We start from the raw sequence: 21,948 nt of genomic DNA, 5'->3' as shown, positions 1-21,948 counted from the left end.
AGAATTCTACACGAATCCTGTAGAGAAATTTATACGAATCCTGTAGAGGATTCTACACGAAACTTGTAGAGGATTCTACACGAGTCCTGTAGAAAATTCTACACGAATCATGTAGAAGATTCTGCACGAATCCTGTAGAGGATCCTACACGAATCATGTAGAAGATTCTACACGTATCCAGAAGAGGATTCTATACGAATCCAGTAGAGAATTCTACATGAATCCTGCAGACAATCCTACACGAATCCTGTAGAGGATTCTACACGAATCCTGTAGAGGATTCTACACGAATCCTGTAGAGGACTCTACACGAATCCTGTAGAGTATTCTACACGAATCCTGTAGAGGATTCTACACGAATTTTGTAGAGGAATCTACACGAATCTTGTAGAGGATTCTACACGAATCCTGAAAAGGATTCTACACTAATCGTGTAGAGGATTCTACACGAGGCTTGTAGAGGATTCTACACGAATCCTGTAGAGGATTCTACACGAATTCTTTAGATGATTCTACACGAATCCTGTAGAGGATTCTACACGAATCCTGTAGAGGATTCTACACGAATCCTGTAGAGGATTCTACACGAATCCTGTAGAGGATTCTACACGAATTCTATAGAGGATTCTACACGAATCCTGTATAGGATTCTACACGAATTCTGTGGAGGATTCTACACGAATCCTGAAAGGGATTCTATACGAATCCTGTAGAGGATTCTACACGAATGCTTTAGATGATTCTACACGAATCCTGTATCGGATTCTACACGAATCCTGTAGAGGATTCTACACGAATCCAGAAGAGGATTCTACACGAATCCTGTAGAGGATTCTACTCGAATCCTGTAGAGGATTCTACACAAATCCTGTATAGGATTTTAAACGAATCCTGAAATTGGTTCTACACGAATCCTGTAGAGGATTCTACACGAATCCTTTAGATGATTCTACACGAATCCTGCAGAGGATTCTACATGAATACTGTAGATGATTTTACACGAATATTGTACACCCAGGTTTTTTTACACGGTTTGGTTTTAGTCGTTTAAGACCTTCAAAATCAATGAAACAATAAGTTAACCCCACCAAAAAAATTTACAAAAAAAATCAAAGAAAATTCAGGTGGTATTTAAAAATCTGTGAAAGTTCGGGTTAACCGAGAAATTAAAGAATTTCAACCGTGTAAAAAAAACCTGGGTGTATAGGATTCTAAACGAATTCTGTAGAGAATTCTACAAGAATCCTAAAGTGGATTCTGCACGAATCCTGTGAAGAATTCTACACGAATCCTGTAGAGGATTCTACACGAATCCTGTAGAGGATTCTACACGAATCCTGTAGAGGATTCTACACGAATCCTGTAGATAATTCTACCCGAATCCTGTAGAGAATTCTACACGAATCCTGTAGAGGATTCTATACGAATCCTTTAGAGGATTCTACACGAAACTTGTAGAGGATTCTACACGAGTCCTGTAGAAGATTCTACACGAATCCTGTAGAAGATTCTGCACGAATCCTGTAGAGGATCCTACACGAATCATGTAGAAGATTCTACACGTATCCAGTAGAGGATTCTATATATAGATATACGAATCGTATACGAATCCAGTAGAGAATTCTACACGAATCCTGCAGACAATCCTACACGAATCCTGTAGAGGGCTCTACACGAATCCTGTAGAGGATTCTACACGAATCCTGTAGAGGATTCTACACGAATTCTGTAGAGGAATCTACACGAATTCTGTAGAGGAATCTACACGAATCTTAAAGAGGATTCTACACGAATCCTGAAAAGGATTCTACACTAATCGTGTAGAGGATTCTACACGAGTCCTGTAGAGGATTCTACACGAATCCTGTAGAGGATTCTACACGAATTCTTTAGATGATTCTACACGAATATTGTATAGGATTCTACACGAATTCTGTAGAAAATTCTACAAGAATCCTAAAGTGGATTCTACACGAATCCTGTGAAGAATTCTACACGAATCCTGTAGAGGATTCTACACGAATCCTGTAGAGGATTCTACACGAATCCTGTAGAGGATTCTACACGAATCCTGTAGAGGATTCTACACGAATCCTGCAGACGATTCTACACGAATCCTGTAGAGGATTCTACACGAATCCTGTAGAGGATTCTACACGAATCCTGTAGAGGATTCTACACGAATCCTGTAGAGGATTCTACTCGAATCCTGTAGAGGACTCTACACGAACCCTGTAGAGGATTCTACACGAGTCCTGTAGAAAATTCTTCACGAATCCTGTAGAAGATTCTGTACGAATCATGTAGAGGATTCTACACGAAAAGGATTCAGAACTAATCCTGAAGTGGATTCTACACGAATCCTGTAGAGGATTCTACACGAATCATGTATAGTATTTTACACGAATTTTGTGGATGATTCTACACGAATCCTGAAAAGGATTCTAAACTAATCCTGAAGTGGATTCTACACGAATCCTGTAGAGGATTTTACACGAATCCTGTAGAGGATTCTACTCGAATCCTGTAGAGGACTCTACACGAACCCTGTAGAGGATATTACACGAATACTGTAGAGAATTCTATAGGAATCCTTTAGAGGATTCTACACGAGTCCTATAGAAAATTTTCCACGAATGCTGTAGAAGATTCTGTACGAATCCTGTAGAGGATTCTACACGAATCATGAAGAGGATTCTACACGAATCCAGTAGAGGATTCTACACGAATCCAGTAGAGGATTCTACACGAAAAGGATTCTGAGATTCCTGAGAAGGATTTTGCACGAATTTCTGGAAGGAATCTGCACGATTCCCGGGATGGATTCTGCATGAATCCTGGGAAGAAACTACACAAAGCCTGGGAAATATTCTACACGAATTTTGAAACTATGTAATCGTGGGAAAGTTTTTGAACCGAGTTGTAACTTATATTCCAAAACGACAAGAAGCGATACTTCACGAAAATCTTGAATAATCGCTACTCATCGCTACTGCAGTTAGGATAGCAGCATGTTTTGTGCACAGTGTGATTAGCAAGTGGACTGATACCGAGGGAACCCTCGTCTGGTTAAAACAAAGGCAATGCAATTTTCGCAAGCTTCAGTCAGCGACATCATCATCATCATCATCCGAGACGCTTGTTATTCTGAATATTGTTTAAAGCAAGCATGCGACCAAACGAGTGGAGTGTAGGTACATAGATAATGGTGTGTATAACAGCTGCCAGATGCTTCGGAAGCGCAACTGATGGGAAAAGATTATATTTTTATCAGACGGCTCCCTTTGCTTCACACAATTTGTAATGTCTTCCTTATCGCTTCGTTCACTTGTGCGAGACGGCATTTCTCAAGATTTATGACCTTCATCTTTGCGATTCTTGCAGCTCCCATCTTCGAGGACACTACACTGAAGAGATGTTATCTTGTTTGGGATAGAGATTAAAACTTTTTTCCGAATCATGAATCGGGCCGGTAGCTGTATGTAATTTTGCAAACGGAAACAGATATAGATTTTGGACTAAGTGAAATGGAAAGTACTCTTCAACGAAACTTACCAACTCCGTATTTGTTGCTTGTAGGAATCCACATGGTGCACCCACTAAAATTCGTATTTCTAATATTCTAAGTCACTTATTTAAAATGATTTCCAGAATGAGATTCTAAATTTATATTACGATAATTTGCAAACACACTGCAAACTAGTTGTTACTCATATTCGAAATATGATACTTTTTGAGGATTACATTAACAACACTTTAGTAGGTAACTGCAAGCCGAAGCAAGATGCAGCCTCCGGCTGCCACTTAATCACTAGCTTCTAACTTTATTCTATACGAACTACTTTGTTTCAATCTTCAGATCTAAATCCAATCTCTCTTCCGGTTGCGATTTTTCATTTCCTTCTCTTCACTTCCAATAACCGAGAAAGATCTCGTGCATCACTCACTCACTCAATCAATTTTTGCAGATTTTCAGAAAATTTTCAAACAAATTCCAGGCGTCAGCCACGGCGACGGCAGCGACCGAGAAAAATCAATAAATCGAGAGCACTCCCTCCTATCCCGGACAACGCACTGTTGCACCAGCGCTATAGAGCAACCTGCACAGCTCCGGGCAGACCAAAACACTGCCCACCTGCCTCTCTCTCTGCCCCTGGCGCGCACCACTGATATCTTTCTTGTGTGACACTTCCTGCTGATGCTGCGAGAAAAATCACTGAATGGACCACAAAGGCTAAGTGGGTAATTAGACACTAATCAAACCAATCAAACTGGGCTGGCCCTTCACTTCTTGCAAGGTGGGTTAGCAGATCTAGCGGATCTAGCTTTCTTCCAAATCACTCTTCTCGAGAAGCCATTGTAACCGAACCAAACTCGACAGGAATTCACGACTACGATAAGCAATCGGATTGGTTTCCTCACTCAGCGCAACTTTCTTCCAGCGACGTTCATACGCAACTGTTGTACACACAGGGGGATAACAGATGACGACACCGCGCGACCGGACGACTAGACGGAACGACGACGGAGGATCGATTGACTGGACGCTGCTGCTGAAACTTTTGTCTGCCTGACGGCTGTTTGTCGCTTTTGCAAATCCAAGCAGCAGGGGTGCCAGATACTATTTTCAGAAGTGAATAACAATTTGTTTTCTTTGCTTGAGTAAATAGAAATTTTCCAAATTCAGAAGCATTTTTCAAGGAAATTTAAAAGATTTTCTTGTGGGAATAAAATCAAAGTGTATATTTACTATTATAAGCATATATTTATTCACCAATATGGGAAGTGGCTATAGCAGAAACTCTATTTGGTAATACAATCAGTTTGTTTTTTTTTTACTTACGGATCCTGTACACCTCCGGTGGTGCAAAGGGCCGACTTGAAAGATCTCCATCCTGAGCGTTGCCCGGCTATCGCTTTAACCTGTTGCCAGGTTAGATTTCGGTCGACTTCTTTTATTTCTTTATTGAGGCTTCGCCGCCATGAGCCTCTGGGTCTGCCTCTGCTGCGATGTCCCGCTGGATTCCAGTCTAATGCTTGTTTACAGATGTCGCGTAGAGTGTGGCCGACCCAGCCCCACTTCCGATCCCGAATTTCTGTTGCTATCGGCCTCTGGTGACAACGACGATGGAGCTCATTGTTTGAGATCCAGTTGTGAGGCCACCAGGCCCGAATTATATACCGCAGGCATCTGTTAATGAACACCTGCAGCCGTTGAGTGTTCTCCACTGATACACACCATGTTTCGCTAGCGTATAACAGCACAGATTTCACGTTAGAGTTGAAAATTCGTATTTTGGTGCGTTCACTTATCTGCCTGTTTTTTCAGATATTTCTTAAACTCGCAAAGGCAGCCCTTGCTTTCTTGATCCGTTCGCCTATGTCCATCTTGGTACCGCCGACTGACACCATTTGGCTACCAAGATATTGGAAGCTTTCAACATTCTCAATCAGTTTGTTTGTAGGTACGAAAATGCGTTTTGTTGAATTTGTTTTTAACCTTATTGGTTCCACAGTGCATGAAAATAAACATCAACATTTAGCATGTGCTGGAAGAGGCGGCAAGCTTGGTATCATTTTGGCGCGCAATGTTTGTTTGGTGGAATGTGACAGCTAATACGCACGACGTCATGAAAGACACCTAGCGCCACCAAACGACGTATTGCCACAGTCAGTATTCTAACGTACTTTGATTTACACAGCTTTTTGAGTAAAATTTGTTCTAGCCTGGATGTCTGTTATCTGTGGCAATAGCTAAGCTAAAGCCAAGCTAAAGCTAAGCTATTTATCAGTTAGAAATCACAACAATGTTGCCAAGCGGGCTTGGTAGTCATATGGCTACTGCTTCTTCCTCATACGCAGGAGGTCGTGGGTTCAATCCAGGTCCGTTCCATTCTTCTACTTTGTATCTTTCTCTTTATTTCTCATGTTCTAGCAATCGCTAGAACTGGAAATAGACTTCCATACCGTTTCCATTACTATTCCTATACCTTCAACTTGAGTATTCTAACAGTAATCTGCTAGAATTGGAAATGAGCTATATAGAGCTCGTTTCCTACATCCAATTAAAAATTCCATTAGAGTTACCTTTCTCCTATCTATCACATTGGCTGGCAGCTCGTTAACCAAGACGGACCTCTGCCTCTCCAACCTAACCCCTGAAATTCCAACAAATTCCACATGAACTCGTGGCAAGTGCAGAGGTATATTCGGCTTGCAGTGGGCGAGTGATTGCATCATCATCCCCCCTTCCCTACATTGACTTGCATTCTGACGTGGCAGGCGCCAGTATGACCTAACAAATGAGATCACCAGTACTTGTACATTGAAGATGAGTGCTAGTCCCAAGCAAACATCTGTTGGTTCTCTGTGCAAGAACAGCTGATCTGGTCATAATGGAGTAGCAACTACGGGCAGTCAATCAAGCTTCAAAGCTCAAGCTCAAGAAATCACAACAATGTTGCTGTTATTGCATATTTTCTTCACTAGATTGAATACTAATCATTTACTATTCCTTCTTTAGGTCGGTAACAATAAGCAAAAGCAAGTTTTATTTTTGATATGAGGATGTTTTGAACAATCAGTTATTTGCATATCAGAAGACATCTAGTGGAAAATATGTGAACTAATATTTTTCTTCGCAAGAAATTTTAGTTTTTTCATTCTCTTCAATCTATCGGAATGTGGTATGGTGAAAAGATTTTTTGGAAAGAGAAAGGGAATAGGGAGAATGACGACTTTGGCAGGTTTTGTTCTATTATTGGAAGGGGGTTTTTTATGACTAACTAGGCTCAAATTTGGCCGAAACATTCTTTGCATATCAAAGAATATTATGGCCAAATTTCATAAAATTTGGTCGACAAAACCCCCCTGCCAATAATAGAACAAAACCTGCCAAAGCCGTCTTTCCCCCTATATAAATCTCTATTTATAAAGAAATTTTTCATTTTTTTCTTGAAACTTCGGAATTTGGCTGCTGGATATGAAAAATAAGTTGGAATCCATTATTCGACTGAATAGGACTAAATCCACAAAACCGATTTATCAAAAAAAAATCTGGCCACCCTGATCGAAGATTCGACTCCGCGAATGTCATACACGTAAAAAAAATTAATGTTGTTTATTATTAAGAGTTCTAATACTGTAACATAGGTTGTTGTAATGAAGGTGAATGTGCATTTTGTTGAAATTATTGAATACACATTGCATGCGTGATATAAATCACAGATGCTCATCATGGAATGTAATGTTACGTATCAGCATGTGACTTGGCTGAACTGATTCTCACCTTTCTCCATTGCTTAGAAAGTTAAGCGTAAGAAAACACCATCTATCGCATCAGAAATACACTTAGCGTTACTTCCGTACATTGATTATCGATCATTTCAAGATACTATTTTCTTTACATCAAATGTGTCAATCGTATTCACGCCGGAATATTTTTCACGCAGTTTCAGGAACAGCATATAAAGTTCATTGTGCTTTATTTGAAATATCGTCTGTCTTCACGTTTGATCGATTTCATGTTCTTCAAAATAATTTTCACAGTTCAGTCTCAGCATTCACGTGAAATTCCATGATACAATAGTTTTCAGAGTGTACTTTTTTGCCAAAGCAGGCGCTTAATGACATGTATAAGAAAACTTATACATCGCATTAGTCACATACACTCTGAAAAATATTATCGTAAGGTTTACGTGAAAACCTACATGGATTTTTTCCACAGCACTTTTCACGTAAATGCTACGGGATGATAATATAAAGCAAAACATGTCAAACGTCAACTCATTCCATGGTAAGACTTGATAAATTTTACGTGAAAATCCCCTTTGATTGATTATATTTCCAAATAAAGGATAATGGACTTTTGTGTAGATATCATTATGTGATGTATTATGTTTTATCATTCCATATTATGTAAAACTCTTAAAAATATTACGAAGAACAGAAAATTCACGATTGTTTTTTGTTTATGTAAAGAAAATAAGAACATATTTATTGAAAGAATAAATTACAATGGATTGGCTAGTGCTGAATAGATACACATCATCGGATCGATCAAATCTGAGAATGACTAGTGCGGAGAGGCTTGGCGTGGCGGTTTTTGATGCGGATTTGGCGGATATGAGTGAAGCTGTCGATTTGATTGACCGAGTACAGTCTGTCTGGCTAGAATCGTTGCTGTCGTATCAGCTCCGATAGATCCTAAATCGAGCCGGATTTGCAACTGAGTTTGCGATGAAGTCACTCCTGAGGGCAGCATTTCTTTCGATGCTCCCTGTAAAGGCTGCTGGTCATGAAAATTGGCATATACCTGCCGTGTTCTCAACTTCTGCTGATGGGTTTCCTGCTGCTATCCATTCTCGCTTTCCGCAATTGGCTTCTTGTGAATTGGTCAAATGGCAAGGCAAACATTCCTATTACAAACAACAACTAAATTAAATAAATTTCAACAATAGGTTGATTGTTTTCTTACGCTTTAAACTTTTCCAAAAATAACGAGAACGGTTGAAGAATCAGTTCAGCCAACGTCTTGTCACTGTAAATTTTCACACAGGAAAATCACGTATGTTTGTCAACTGCTGTGATGCATGCTGATTCACGTAGTATTAACATGACGAATTCGTAAATTGCATTCAAATATTACATAGAGGGCATATGGTGTTCTGTGATTTATATCTGCCGCACATACAATAATGTATTCGAATAATTTTCCAATTTAAGTGCACATTCACGTACATTTAAAGTTACAATATTTTTGAGTGTACATTCGAAACTTATACTTTTCATTAACTTATGAATGTTATTAGCTTTTGATATGGGATCATTCATAGAGATGAGTAACGTTTAACGCTCGCACACTGATGTGCAATTCGGCTTGTGTAAATACATGTTTGTTTTCCTTCTGCTCATAACCTCAAAATTGATCGAGTCATCACAATGGTTGCGAAGGAGTCAAAAAATATATGGAAATATACTAATTTTTACCCAATCTTTGCTGAGTAGCACCATCTAGGAGTGTTTGTTTTCCTTTATCGCCACTCACACATTCGGACGTGAGAATCTCAATTAGGTGGCATAATAAAGAGTACACTGAGTAAAATGGACGTATGATTTTCAATCAAACGCCTTATGAAAATTTGACACAAGGAATCGGTATGAATTTCAATATATTGCCTTATGAATGATGATTTTCATTTAAAAAAAAGTAAGGTGCGGCATACTGGGTTCGAACCATGGACGTCGGGATCGGGAACCTGGTATGTAGATCGACGTTGAATACTCGGAAGGTAACTGCGTATAGAAGCACTGTTGGTTGAATAATCAGTCGAAGATTCATAAGGCGCCAGTTATGAATTTCGATAGTCCAGTTCGCTGCACTCAGCGAACTGGACTATCGAAATTCATAACTGGCGCCTTATGAATCTTCGACCAATTATTCTACCAACAGTGCTTCTATACGCAGTTACCTTTCCGAGTATTCGTTGTCGATGGGCGTGTGGTCTACATCTGGGAGGAGATTCAGATTCAAAAAATATGAATGTCAGTGCAGACCTAACTTAAGTTGTCATGAAACGTCACCGCAGACCTAGCTGAAAATGTTTAATAAATGGGGAGTATCGATACTGATAATTTGCTTGAAAACCATAAAGAGCAGAAAATTATATTGAACATTATCAATCTATATTTGAAACGACGGTTGTTGAACAAAAAATGCCTAATACAATCGAACTGTGAAACTCGTTTGAAAATGGTGTCCATTGTAAAGAGAAAAGTAGACGTCTAGGATACATCTTTTTGCAATGATTCTGCTTAACAATGCTTAACGCTTATTAATTCATTATCTGCATCGCTCGTTTCACGTTCTTAATAAGTCAACCCAATCTGCAGCTGCAGTAAATTTTTTTTCCGTTATTTTAATCGTGAATAGTCGGGTTTTGACGATTTGAAAAAATATGTAAAGTGTTCGTCGTCCGAATCTGGCATATATGGTGAAAGTATGAAGAGAGATTTCGCTTTGCAACTTCCGTCTTTTCCCACCCGTTATGAAACGAGCTACTTCGAAATGCAAAAAAAAAAACAATAACACATTTGTTAATTATCTTGGCTGTGCATATGCAGCATATGTTTGAAATGGACAAATTGATATGAAATTTGCGAAAAAGAATCCACGTGTCTTGGAGGGACTCAGACCTCAACTTCCTACTCTCTAGATAGGGCGTGATAACCCTACAACAAGACCACTTAAAGGTCACGTTTGCGGAAAAGCCATCAGAATCCGAGTACCAACCTCCACCGCGGTTAGCTCTCTTTTGCAAATTGAATATCTTTCGGATGCTTGATTTGTCCAATCTCTACATGCGCTTATTATTGTATATCCATAGCCAAGCGAGTGCACATTGTTTATTAAACGAGAAGATCGCACTCCATGCCCCCCAGTAACTGTCTGGGCGGGACGGTATAGAATGCGACCGTCATTAGTCGTCTGAGTACACGCGACCGCTTACGTTAAAGGCAATCAAACTCATCAAATGCTTTAGCCAAGCAAGCCTTTGGCACAGCAGAGTGCGATTGAATTCGCATTCTATACCGTCCCGCCCAGACAGTTGCTGGGGGCATGGAGTGCGATCCTCTCGTTTAATAAACAATGTGCACTCGCTTGGCTATGGATATACAATAGTAAAGCGCATGTAGAGATTGGACAAATCAAGCATCCAAAAGAAATTCAATTTGCAAAAAAGAGCTAACCGCGGTGGAGGTTGGTACTCGGATTCTGATGGCTTTTCCGCAAACGTGACCTTTAAGTGGTCTTGTTGTGTAGGGTTATCACGCCTATCTAGAGAGTAGGAGGTTGAGGTTCTGAGTCCTCCAAGACACGTGGATTCTTTTTCGCAAATTTCATATCAATTTGTCCATTTCGAAACATATGCTGTGCATATGCACAGCCAAGATATTTAACAAAAAATGGTTTTCGTACGGCTGAGTTGCCGAATAATATGCAATTAATAATAACACATTTGCCAACATGAATAATCAATCCTTGCCAACCATTTCTTTAAGTTTCTTCAAAATTCTTTATATCGAGTTTTAAAGTTTTCTTATGAATTATCAATAGCGATCGATGTCGTTTCATAATAGTAGCTTGTGCAACTAGTTGCAAAAAGATGATTTTTCAGTACGAGTTGTACGTTTATCCATCGAGGTTGCCGAGTTGGATAACATACTACGAGTGCTGAAAAATCGAGTTTTGCAACGAGTTGCACACGCTATTTTTTGCAATGACGAAAAATGGGCTTTAATATGATAAATCTATACCAAAATTGTACAACCGAATTTACTCCACATGATCATTCATGCCAATAAATTATGTTGCGGCAGAGAACAATAAGATTCCATCTTATCGTGTCAAATTGCATAGCTTGATAAGTTTTGAAGCGATGGATGCAATTGCCTTTGGAAAATTGTGATGTTATGTCCAACAAACCATTTCAATTATTACGAGACGCTTAGAGTACACTATTCAAACACTCACCCAAACTAATTCAGCTAAATGTAGTCATGTAACTACTGTCCCAATGTAGGTTTTTCATTATAGCACCCAAATGAGTGCTATAATGAATATTATGCAACCCATTTGAGTTGCATAATGGTCATTAAAGCACCCATTCTGTTGGTATGGAAAAGTAGGCCGTTTTATCACTAAAATGACAACTGTAAACCAGGTATTATGATCAGGAATCGCAAAAAGAATTTTAAATTACTCAAAAATAGCAAAAGTTTTTTTTTCCAAAATATCGATACCGTTAACGATATGATTTTTCACCGTTATACTTTATCGATATGTAAGAATTTTGATAAGAACTTTAACTTTCGGTTCTTCAGAGGAACATCAAGAGTTGACTTTATGCAGATTTTTATTTATTTATTTATTTGCCTAATCGTTAATCGAACAACAATGTAGTTTTAATTGGTAATAGCTAATGCATTAACATTCTGTCCCATATAATTTTTATTCAAATATAATCAATATGTAGGGGAATTATTTCCCTTACCCCAAAACATCAATCACCGGCGATGTCCTTGTGAAATGGTTTTTCATGACGACAAGGCTATCCCTTCATAATCAAAAAGCTAATGTCGTTTCACTCAATAAATTTTTATCTCAGAAATATTATCTTCTGGAGATCTACAAACGCCAAAATACCGATGATTCGATGAACAATAAGAGGTAAAGGTGTAGTGGTAATCATTTATGAAATAACGTTTCATGAATGCTCATGTCGTTATTGCAAAATGGTATAAAGATGTTCCGGAATTCATATTTAAAATGTTTTTTCAAATTATATCATTGCATTGATTTACGATAATTTAGATAACGATTCATTGAAATTTATATCATTATTAGGAATAAATTAGTGTGAAGAAATATCGACAGAATTATTAAATTTTATATAAATGACTTTGAATGATTTTGGTTGTTGAGTTGGTCGAGATAAATGCTGACAAGAGATTCGTGTTTTATTTATACTGAATTTAATCCGCCGCATTTTGTGATTCCCTCCATAGGGAAGCGAAAAACGACTATGTTCCGGACACTTCTTAATTTAATACTCCGGGAGAGAGAGAGTTTCACGAGACACTTCGTATTTCAATATCCTGCACTCGGAACGTTATCTGAAACTCGAGAAAGTCACGCACCGGCTTCAATGAAATCAACGAAAACATCGATGACACGCAAAACAAAAAAATGGTCAGTCCGAGTGACGCTTGCTTTGGTATATTTTGCTTGTCGATAATTTTCTTGCGTCATGACGTTTAATTTTATTGTTATTTCGTGTGTAGTATCTGGATCTCCCTCCCAGGTCTACATACCAGGTTCCCGATCCCGACGTCCATGGTTCGAACCCAGTCTGACGCACTTTACTTTTTTTTTCAAATGAAAATCATCATTCATAAGGCAATACAGTATTGCGCATAAGCCCCAAAATTTTATTCCCACCTTTGGGTTTCCGCGCCGAGCTCTCAGCGCCAGACTCGGCGACAAGGAGATAGTGTTCAAGTTGGTACTCCTGATTTTTGACAACTGATGTCGATTGGTTGTGTGAGTGCACCGGTGTCAAAAAATAGAGCTTTTAGCTGAAAATTTAATTGTCAAATGCACATTTTGACAGCAATATAGATGTATAAGTGAATAAAATGTGCAAATGCTCTATCGCGGAAGCAGTCGCTGAAGACAAGTGTCAATGGTTTCAGTGACGAAACGAAAAGTTTCAATGCTCAAAGCAATATCCCCCGCTTATCCGGACCTCGCTAGTCCGACGACTCGTTAGTCCGGATCTCACTAATTCGAAATTTTCCGGATTAAAAAGTATCAACACCCATTTAAACACATTATGCTGTCAGTTTTCAAATTTGTGCTGTGATTTTGTATCGGTTCGTTTGTATTGATTTGACAGTCGGATTAACGAGAGAAACCTTGATAGTCCGGCCATACATTTGTCGGATCAGCGGGGATATACTGTATATTGAAATTCATACCGATTCCTTGTGGCAAATTTTCATAAGGCGTTTGATTGAAAATCATACGTACATTTTCCTCAGTGTGAGTGTATAAGTATTTTCGAATGTTTTTTGCCATAACATATAAGTATATTTTTTACGTGTCATAAGTTTGGGTGACAAACATAATTTTATTCCAATGTACCTTTTCGGCAGTAACAGGCAAACCCCTAATAATCAAAACAAAATGCGATAACTTGACAGTTTAGTTGTGCGGTTCTCTTTTGCTCTGCTCATTCGTTCCCCACGTTCTGTCTTGTTCTGCTGTCATCCAGTCCTTTTGAAAACAATCGTGAAAACGTGTTCGCGATTAGTTCCTGATCGCGCATCGAAAACTGTTTTTTGGTCCGTAAAAAATGGCTCTCAAAGCCTTAAAATGTAAGTATTTTGTAGCTTATATGATTTTTCATAACAAAATATCCAATTAACATCTCTATGGTTTGTTTTCAGGCCGCTCTTCCAAGCGACAAAAAGCCTCGCTTCGCTACAAGAAAATCAAAAAGATTGCCGCTAGTAAAAAGAAGAAGGAGAAGGAGGCCAAGAAGCTGCCCAAGTTGCGGTCCAAGAAGCAGAAGTTGATCCAAGTGCCGAATGTGTGTCCCTTCAAGAGGGAAATTCTGGACGAGGTTGCCGAGCACAAGCAGTTCCAGGAACGGGAAAAGGAACGCAAGAAGGAATTGCAGAAGCAGCAACGACAGTCCGCACTGGAGGGACAGACAATGGAATCGATAGCGGCGGATGCCGAGCGACGTGGCCAGCAGTTCGACCCGACAAAGGCCGAGCCTGTGGAGGAAGAATACGTCAATGTGGGCAGAGGGAAGGATTGGTCCTTGAAGGCGTATTTCAAAGAGTTCAAAAAAGTGATTGACGCCGCGGATGTGATTCTGGAAGTGGTTGATGCTCGGGATCCGTTGGGGACGAGATGCTCAGAGGTGGCTCAAATAGTGCGAGAAGCACCCGGTCAGAAGAGGTTGGTACTGATACTGAACAAAGCGGATTTAGTCCCGAGAGAAAATTTGGAAAAGTGGATGAAATATTTACGCAAAAGTGGTCCAGTTATTCCGTTCAAGGCCACCACACAAACACAGAAGCACCGGATCGGAAATAGGAAATTCAAAGCCTCAACTACACTGGAATGCTCGCCTTGTATCGGGGCAGATTTGCTGAAGGAGTTGTTGGCAAACTACTGCCGAAGCGATGATATACGAACGTCCATCCGAGTCGGAATTGTTGGTCTTCCAAACGTGGGCAAGAGCTCATTGGTCAATTCATTGAAGCGTAAACGAGCCTGCCTGGTCGGGGCAAAGCCCGGTATCACAAAGCAGATGCAGGAAGTGCAAATAGATTCACATGTCAAGCTTCTGGACAGCCCCGGTATCATCTTTCAGCGTCCCAAAGACCAAGACCGGAATCGATTCTTCGCACTACGAAATGCTCAAAAAGTTACAGAAATCGAAGATCCTTTCCCATTGGCCGAGGACATTCTCAAACGTGGAACCATGAGCTACTTCTGCAAGTTGTACGACATTTCGGAGTTCCATTCGACGGACGAATTCCTAGCGAAAAAAGCCATCAAAATGGGTTCCTTAGCGAAGAGGGGTGTGCCTGACGTGAGGAAAGCCGCTCGTACTTTGATCGAAGACTGGAACTGTGGAAAAATCAAGTACTGCACTCACCCTCCTGAGGAGGGTGAAGAAGTCCACTTAAGTGCCCAACTCGTGTCGTCCGACGCCCCGGAATTCAACTTGGAAAATTTCGCCAACGTGCTACAAGCTCTTGGCACTGAGTACGAAGAAAGTTTCAAAATGAAAGACAGCGACAGTGAAGAAATGGCCGTTATTTCCAAGGATGAGATCCTAACGATGGAGCTGGACTCGCAAGGGCCGGTCAATATGGAACTTTCGCTGGATGATCAGAAGAGCAAAGCTCTGGAGAAACTCATATCCAATTCCGGCAGAATAGTCGAGGAGGATGACGAGAGTACAACGCCCGGCAAGGGCAAAAAACGTAAAGTGAATGACTATGCCGAAGAGGAAAAGAAGTTCCGAAAGGATCCAATGTTTCAAATCGAAGGTAATCAGACGGTGAACAAGAACCGAAAGGCAGCACTGAAGGCGAAGAAAAAGGCAACGGCACGGAGCGAAAATAAGATGGCCGATGTGGCGGATGAGTTAGAGTCGATTTCGCTGGGTGGCATCGCCAAGAAGAAGAAGGCCGGTGGTGCCGGAGATGATTACGATTTCGATGTAATGATGTGAAAAATTAGGGATGAAGTCGTAGTTTTATTGTTGCGCGGATGTATCTAGCAATGATGTGGTGTATGATACGATTTAAATATGCAATAAACCATATTTAAAAAGCGAAATCCAACAAGGGATTCGAATACGATGACATCCTTGTCTTGGCATATTTAAAAGATTTTTCGTACCTACATACCGCAGGATAGGATTCCCTGTCTGTTTTATATCTGTCTTTGTCAAGCTGCATCATACGTCTCGTATGAGTTGAGGCGTTTCGAATGAAGTGAAAATTGTCATTAAAGCCTCTGTACGCGAGGGAGAAGGCGGAACGAAATAAAACGCGGCGAACTATTTTTAATAACTAAGCGGACTGTATTTTATTTTTTTATTTGTTTGCGTAAAGACACGTTTATAACTGCTTACTCTGACGGTTTCTTCTTGAATAGAAACTTCTCGTTGCAGTGCACGAAACAGGAAGTTAAGTTTGGCAGCGTGCGGTGGCGACAGCTTGACAATTGGTTGCGTGAGGGATAGGACCGCGCACAGGGTTGAAATGCACGGTAACATCCTCCTGGCCCTTGAGGCGAATGCCTCAATCCAGAGGAAGCGGAACCAATTAGTGCACCGCTCGTTGATACTCATGCTGTCCACGAAGTACGGTAACGGTGCGCACAACACCGTACTAACCCAGATGGAATGCGGCAATCCTTGCAAGTTCCCATGCTGCAGACGGCGTATAGTCATTTTTAATCAGCACCAGCTGTCCCGGAACCAAATTTTGCTGAATTGCTTGCCACTTGTTTCTTGGTTGTAGTGTTGCAACGTATTCGTCTCTCCAACGAGCCCAAATCTCGTCTACGTAGCGTTGAATGCGTTGCCATCTGTTTAAACGACCCTCCTGAATGTGACGGATGTCTGGTTCAGGTAGTAGATTGAGCGGTTGGTTGATAATAAAATGCCCCGGAGTGAGGGCCTCGCAGGAATCAATTGAGGAAGAGAGCGCACACAAAGGGCGTGAATTCAAACAAGCCTCAATTTGCGTCAAGACAGTAGATAGATCCTCGTATGTCAGCATCACATTTCCGAGCGTTGTTCGAAGATGTTTTTTCATGCTCTTCACAGCCGCCTCCCAAATTCCTCCCATGTGGGGAGCAGCTGGTGTGATAAAAGTCCATTTCACTTTCAGGTTCGATAGATATTGACTTACAGCCTCGTTGAACTCGGGTGACTGTAAATGCTTCCGGATCTCACGGTCTGCACCCACAAAATTCGTTCCATGGTCAGACCAGATTTCGCTGCAAAGCTCACGACGACCGCAGAAGCGATTGAGTGCGGCCATAAAATCATTTGTGGATAGGTCAAAAACTGCTTCAAGGTGGACTGCCTTTGTTGCAAGACAAACAAAACAGCCACGTAACCTTTTACCGTTTTAGCTGTCCGAAGATTGGAGGAACGTAGAAGAATTGGCCCGCATAATCTACCGCACAGTGCACGAAAGCGCGAGCCGTTGTAGTTCGTATCGAAGGTAGCACGGGGATGACAAGCTACGCCATCTTTGTCACATCTTTTCTGAGTCACCAATACGAGTGCACTGCGAATGCAACATAAACAGGTAGGCTAATGGAAGGTAGGCTTCCAGTTTTACCTTTCATTCGACAACATCGCATGCAACTCGCCACAGAGCTACGCACCACAGTTTGGCAGCCAACGAGCCAATATCGCTGGTTGAGCGTCGCAATCATCAAAGTTGGCCCTGCGTGCAAATTGCGGAGGTGAATTTCTGACAGAAGCAAGTTTGTATACCGGTGTTCCTTCGGTATAATCACTGGATGGCGGGTGTCGTACGGACGGTTGGAATTGTGAAGACGACCACCAACTCGAAGAGTACCATCAGCATCAATGAAGGGAAACAATGTCTTGAGCTTGCTGATTCCAGGAAGAGGAAGGTTCCTGTCCAAACAATCGAGTTCTTTCTTGAAACATTCGCGTTGAGCCGCTCGCGCCAGTTGCAAGCAAGCTTCGTTGATCTCCTTTGGTGTGAGCGGTCCTACTAGGCGGGCTGTACCATTTCGACGAGCCAGACCATTATGCCGCAGGCGGTTTATCCAACACAAAATGCGTCGAATAGGGCACTGCACGGAAACATATCTTTCTCTTTCGTTCCTGATATATTTTGACGTTTACTGGCCTTGTTGTTTTCAAATTTCTTTGCAACGAGAAAGAGACGAAGCAGTCCGTGCAGTGCCCTATACGAGCCAAATCCGAATATCGATTGAGCAGAAACGTCAGTATTTCATGGCAACCGTTGGCAGGTGGAGTAACATTTGATGTTAGACATGTCATCGTGGTTCGCCTCTCGAGCTGATCTTCGTCAATTGAACGAATTGAATGAGCAGGCCAGTTGTCTTCTGTCTCCGACAGCCAACCGGGGCCCCTCCACCATAATGGGTGTGTAACCAATTCCAATGGCGTGATGCCTCTTGAGGCGCAGTCGGCCGGGTTATCTCTTGACGGTACATGGCGCCAATGATTTCTCGGGAGATGCTGTAGGATTTTGGAAGTGCGATTGGCTACAAATGTTTTCCACTTCCTTGGTAGCGACGTGAGCCAGTGCAACACGATCTCGGAATCATCCCACGCAAACATTTCCACCTCCAAATGGGTAAATGATTCTATCACCTTGCTCATTAAATCGACAAGCAACTCCGCTGCCATTAGCTCCAAGCATGGTAATGAAATCTGTTGAATTGGAGCTACTCTGGTTTTCACTACTACCAGATTTGTGTCGATACTACCATCTTGGTCGATGGTGCGTGCGTACACGACAGCGGTGTATGCAGCTTCGGATGCATCCGCGAATCCATGGAGTTGGAACTTACCTCCAGAGTGTGGAAGCCACGCTTTATTCGAATCTTTTCTATATAGTGTAACGTTTCCTTCAACGTAATCCACGCATCTAGAATAAAGGCGGAAAGTGGATCGTCATCGTCCCATCCGAGATCGTAAAGCCAAAGGTGCTGAAACAATATCTTCATTCGGATAGTGATCAGTGTGATCCAGATAAATAGATCAAAAAACTGTGACGAATCAGACGGTAGGTTGACGCTTCGTGTTTGTGCCGCCTACATCGAACGTGGTGAGTTTGAAGCTGAATGTGTCCTCCTCAGGTGACAACATGTTCCCCAGTGCCTTAACGGCATCGTCGTGTTACGGCAACTTCAAAGAAATGGATTTATCTGGCATTGCATCAGACTTGAGAAGCTGCGGTGTGCTAGAGTTCCACTTTCGCAAGACAAAACCACCGCTTTCCAGAACATTAGTGATATCCTTGCGTAGGTACTCTGCTTCGTCGATGGAGTCCGCACCCGAGAGTAAATCATCGACATAGAATTTCTTCTGAACCCGTTCTGCTGCGAGTGGATGTGCTTCCTTGCTATATTCAGCAACCTGTCGTAAAGCAGCCATTGCTTCATATGCAGCGCTTGTCGTACCATAGGTAACAGTGAGCAAACGATAATGTTCCAGTGGTTGTTCTGGACTTTCCCGCCACACTACTCGTTGGAAATCGGTATCCTCTATGGCAACCAGAACTTACCTGTACATTTTTCCAATGTCAGCGCAAAAGGCAATTTTGTAGGTCTGCTAGCGTGTAAACACATTGAAAAGCGGTTCGTTCACATTCGGCCCAACCAACAAGCGATCATTGAGTGACACTCCAGATGCACTCTTACTCCAAGCGTCGAATACGACGCGAAGCTTAGTCGTAGAGCTGTCTGCCTTCCATACGGCATGGTGCGGAAGATAAAACGATTTTTCCGGTGCTACCACCACTTCCGATGGAGGTATTTTTCCATGTGACCGAGAGCAGCATATTCAGACATAAACTGTCGATAGTGTTTTTGTAATTCCGAGTCGACACTAAATTTTCTCTCCATTGCCTGGAACCGCCTAATGGCAGCGGTAGAAGATTCGCCTAGTTCCGGCTTGGAACTATCCAAGGGAAGGCGAACTACGTATCGCCCCTTTTCGTTACGGGACAAGGTAGAGTGAAAGTGATCATCAGCACGTAACTCGTCAGGGGTGAACTGCTTAGCTTTAGGCACTTCTTCCACCTCCCAAAATTTCCGAAGCGTTTTATCCAGATCAATTGTAGTCGCTAGGCCGAGCATCGGGCGACCGCTGGTGGCGGGTAATGTTTTGAATTGGCCACCGACCAAATAGCCGAAGACAGAATTTTGTGCAATCGGAACGCCTTGATCGTCGTACAGCTTTCTAAAATGGAAAATAATGCTTCTATTCCCAATAAAAGGTCGATCTTACCGCGTTTGTTGTAGTCTGGATCTGCAAGAGGCGCTTCGGCCAAGGCGCTAGTGTCGATGTCAAATTGTTGACTCGGTTGATCCGAAACCAGATGATTCAGGATCAAAGCTTCTACCACGATGATGATACGATCGTCGAATCGCGATGAGATTTGCAATGTGACTGCTCCCGACGTCTTGCTGGATTTTCCATCTGTGATTCCGCTCACCAGAATGCTGGCATTGCGCCTCTCCAGGCCAAGACGCTCGAATGCTTGTTTGCTGATTAGTGAATTCATGCAGGCTGAGTCCACCATTGCCCGTGCTTCATGAAAGACACCGTTCTTCCCCAATACTTTAATGGAAGCCGTTGGAAGCAAACTGAGAAAGTTCAGCGAGCAGTTGGGTTTGAGATCCGTGACATACGATGCCACCGAATCCGCTTGCTTCGGTTCTTCTGATTTGGTGGTTTGTTGATTCTTTGCAGCTGCCGTTTTTTCGCGGAGCTGGCCAGAATCAGATGTACCGATTGTGCAGAGCAGTGAATGGTGTTTCTGTTTACACTGTTTGCACACTCCTGCAGACGTGCAGTTCTTCACAATGTGAGTCGCTTTCATACAATTGAAACAGAGCTTGGCTCGCTGAATCAATTCACGCCGGTCATGCACCGACATCCCTTTAAAACTGGCACACTGATATATGGTGTGAGCTTCAGCACATTGCGGACAAGATAACTGCGTAATTGCATGGAAACTTTGAATCACCTTGTTCGGTCTCATATTTTGGTCTGCTTTACGGTCAAGATCCTTTTTGATTGTGGTTTCTCCCCCTTTTCTGGAAAATGATGCGCAGGTTTCCATCGCATCACACCTTCGTTCAAGGAACGTGACAAAATCATTGAAGCTGGGGAAATCCTCCTCTACCAGCTTTTGAGCCCACAATGAACGCGTTTCACGATCGAGTTTCTCTAGAAGCAAATGAATCAGCCAGGGATCTCGGGATTCATATTCTTCTCCGAGAGCTTTGAGCTGCCGCACAACTTCATCCGACGTTGACACAAGTTTACGAAGTCCGACGAGAGATGGTGTAGTAATCGGCGGCTGATCAAAGAATTCCTTGATAAGAGCTGCGACAGTGTACTTTTTCTTATCATAAAACTCGTTGAGTCGGTCCCATACTTCCACATAGTTAGCGTCGGTAACAGTGAATGCACTAACCAACTTTTTCGCCTCACCGTCGAGGTGGGAAAGCAGGTACTGAAGTTTTACGGAATCCTTTATGTTTCTTGAATGAATGCAGCTTTCGTAGAGATCTTTGAAGGAAGCCCATTGCTTCCGATCGCCTTTGAAGACCGGCAGAGAAATAGTTGGCAGGCGCACCTCGAATGGAAATTGCCCTCCAGACGTTTGAGCATCAGCGAATGGACGTGAAAGATTTACGGAACCAACTTGACCAGCCAACTGCGAGACAGTGTTTTGGGCTGCAGCCTGCGACGTCATCAACATTCGTTGCGAATCCAGAAGCAATTTCATTGCCTCTTTGAGATCGTCCGTTGGGTCGACGATTGTTCCTTCACTACTTCCGTGTGGTTTCGGTACACCAAGCAAGGTTATGTATCGCTCTTTTACATCATAGTACATTTCCTCGAATTCAACTCGATGATTGAAAATAGAACTGATTTCTTCAAGGGCATCATATTGCTCCTCCATTTCAACTTGCACTTTGTCGAATTGTTCGCATAATTCGGAAAGTTTAAACAAGCGCTCCTGAAGTTCGCCGACAGAAGGCATTTTTTTCTCTACGGCACTCGCGTGACTTTTCCCATTCCCTGCGCTCGAAAAGCACATCGC

The 21,948-nt window shown here is 41.9% G+C and overlaps 3 protein-coding genes across 4 annotated transcripts in view; 1 reads left to right on the top strand and 2 right to left on the bottom strand.

Annotated features, from left to right (window-relative positions):
• LOC134203386 (dedicator of cytokinesis protein 3) overlaps window positions 1-4,563 on the bottom strand; it is a 266,225-nt gene extending 261,662 nt beyond the window's left edge. For both annotated transcript variants that reach the window (XM_062678260.1, XM_062678267.1), the window contains exon 1: window positions 3,556-4,563. In XM_062678260.1, the coding sequence (XP_062534244.1) occupies window positions 3,556-3,589 (34 nt within the window). In that variant the 5' untranslated portion in view covers window positions 3,590-4,563. The remainder of the gene's footprint in view (window positions 1-3,555) is intronic.
• Window positions 4,564-13,783: 9,220 nt separating this feature from the next.
• LOC134203353 (guanine nucleotide-binding protein-like 3 homolog) lies at window positions 13,784-15,925 on the top strand. The gene is made up of 2 exons (XM_062678228.1): window positions 13,784-13,938; window positions 14,011-15,925. The coding sequence occupies exons 1-2, from the start codon at window positions 13,917-13,919 to the stop codon at window positions 15,816-15,818; spliced, it is 1,830 nt and encodes a 609-aa protein (XP_062534212.1). The 5' UTR covers window positions 13,784-13,916; the 3' UTR covers window positions 15,819-15,925.
• A 4,031-nt stretch (window positions 15,926-19,956) lies between these two features.
• Window positions 19,957-21,888, bottom strand: LOC134206364 (uncharacterized). Its single transcript, XM_062682064.1, has one exon. It carries the CDS (start codon window positions 21,886-21,888, stop codon window positions 19,957-19,959), a length of 1,932 nt encoding a protein of 643 aa, XP_062538048.1.
• Window positions 21,889-21,948: the final 60 nt, after the last annotated feature.

The sequence above is a fragment of the Armigeres subalbatus genome, chromosome 1 (assembly GCF_024139115.2).
Source record: "Armigeres subalbatus isolate Guangzhou_Male chromosome 1, GZ_Asu_2, whole genome shotgun sequence".
NCBI classification, from domain to species: Eukaryota; Metazoa; Arthropoda; class Insecta; order Diptera; family Culicidae; genus Armigeres; species Armigeres subalbatus.
The sequence above is the reverse complement of the archived record's forward strand: the minus strand, read 5'-3'. Positions and strand labels throughout refer to the sequence as shown.

Coding starts and splice junctions, on each gene's coding strand:
- LOC134203353 (XM_062678228.1), top strand. CDS start 13,917: ATGGCTCTCAAAGCCTTAAAAT. Junction 13,939..14,010: donor GGCTCTCAAAGCCTTAAAAT/GTAAGTATTTTG, acceptor GTTTGTTTTCAG/GCCGCTCTTCCAAGCGACAA.
- LOC134206364 (XM_062682064.1), bottom strand. CDS start 21,888: ATGCCTTCTGTCGGCGAACTTCAGGAGCGCTTGTTTAAACTTTCCGAA.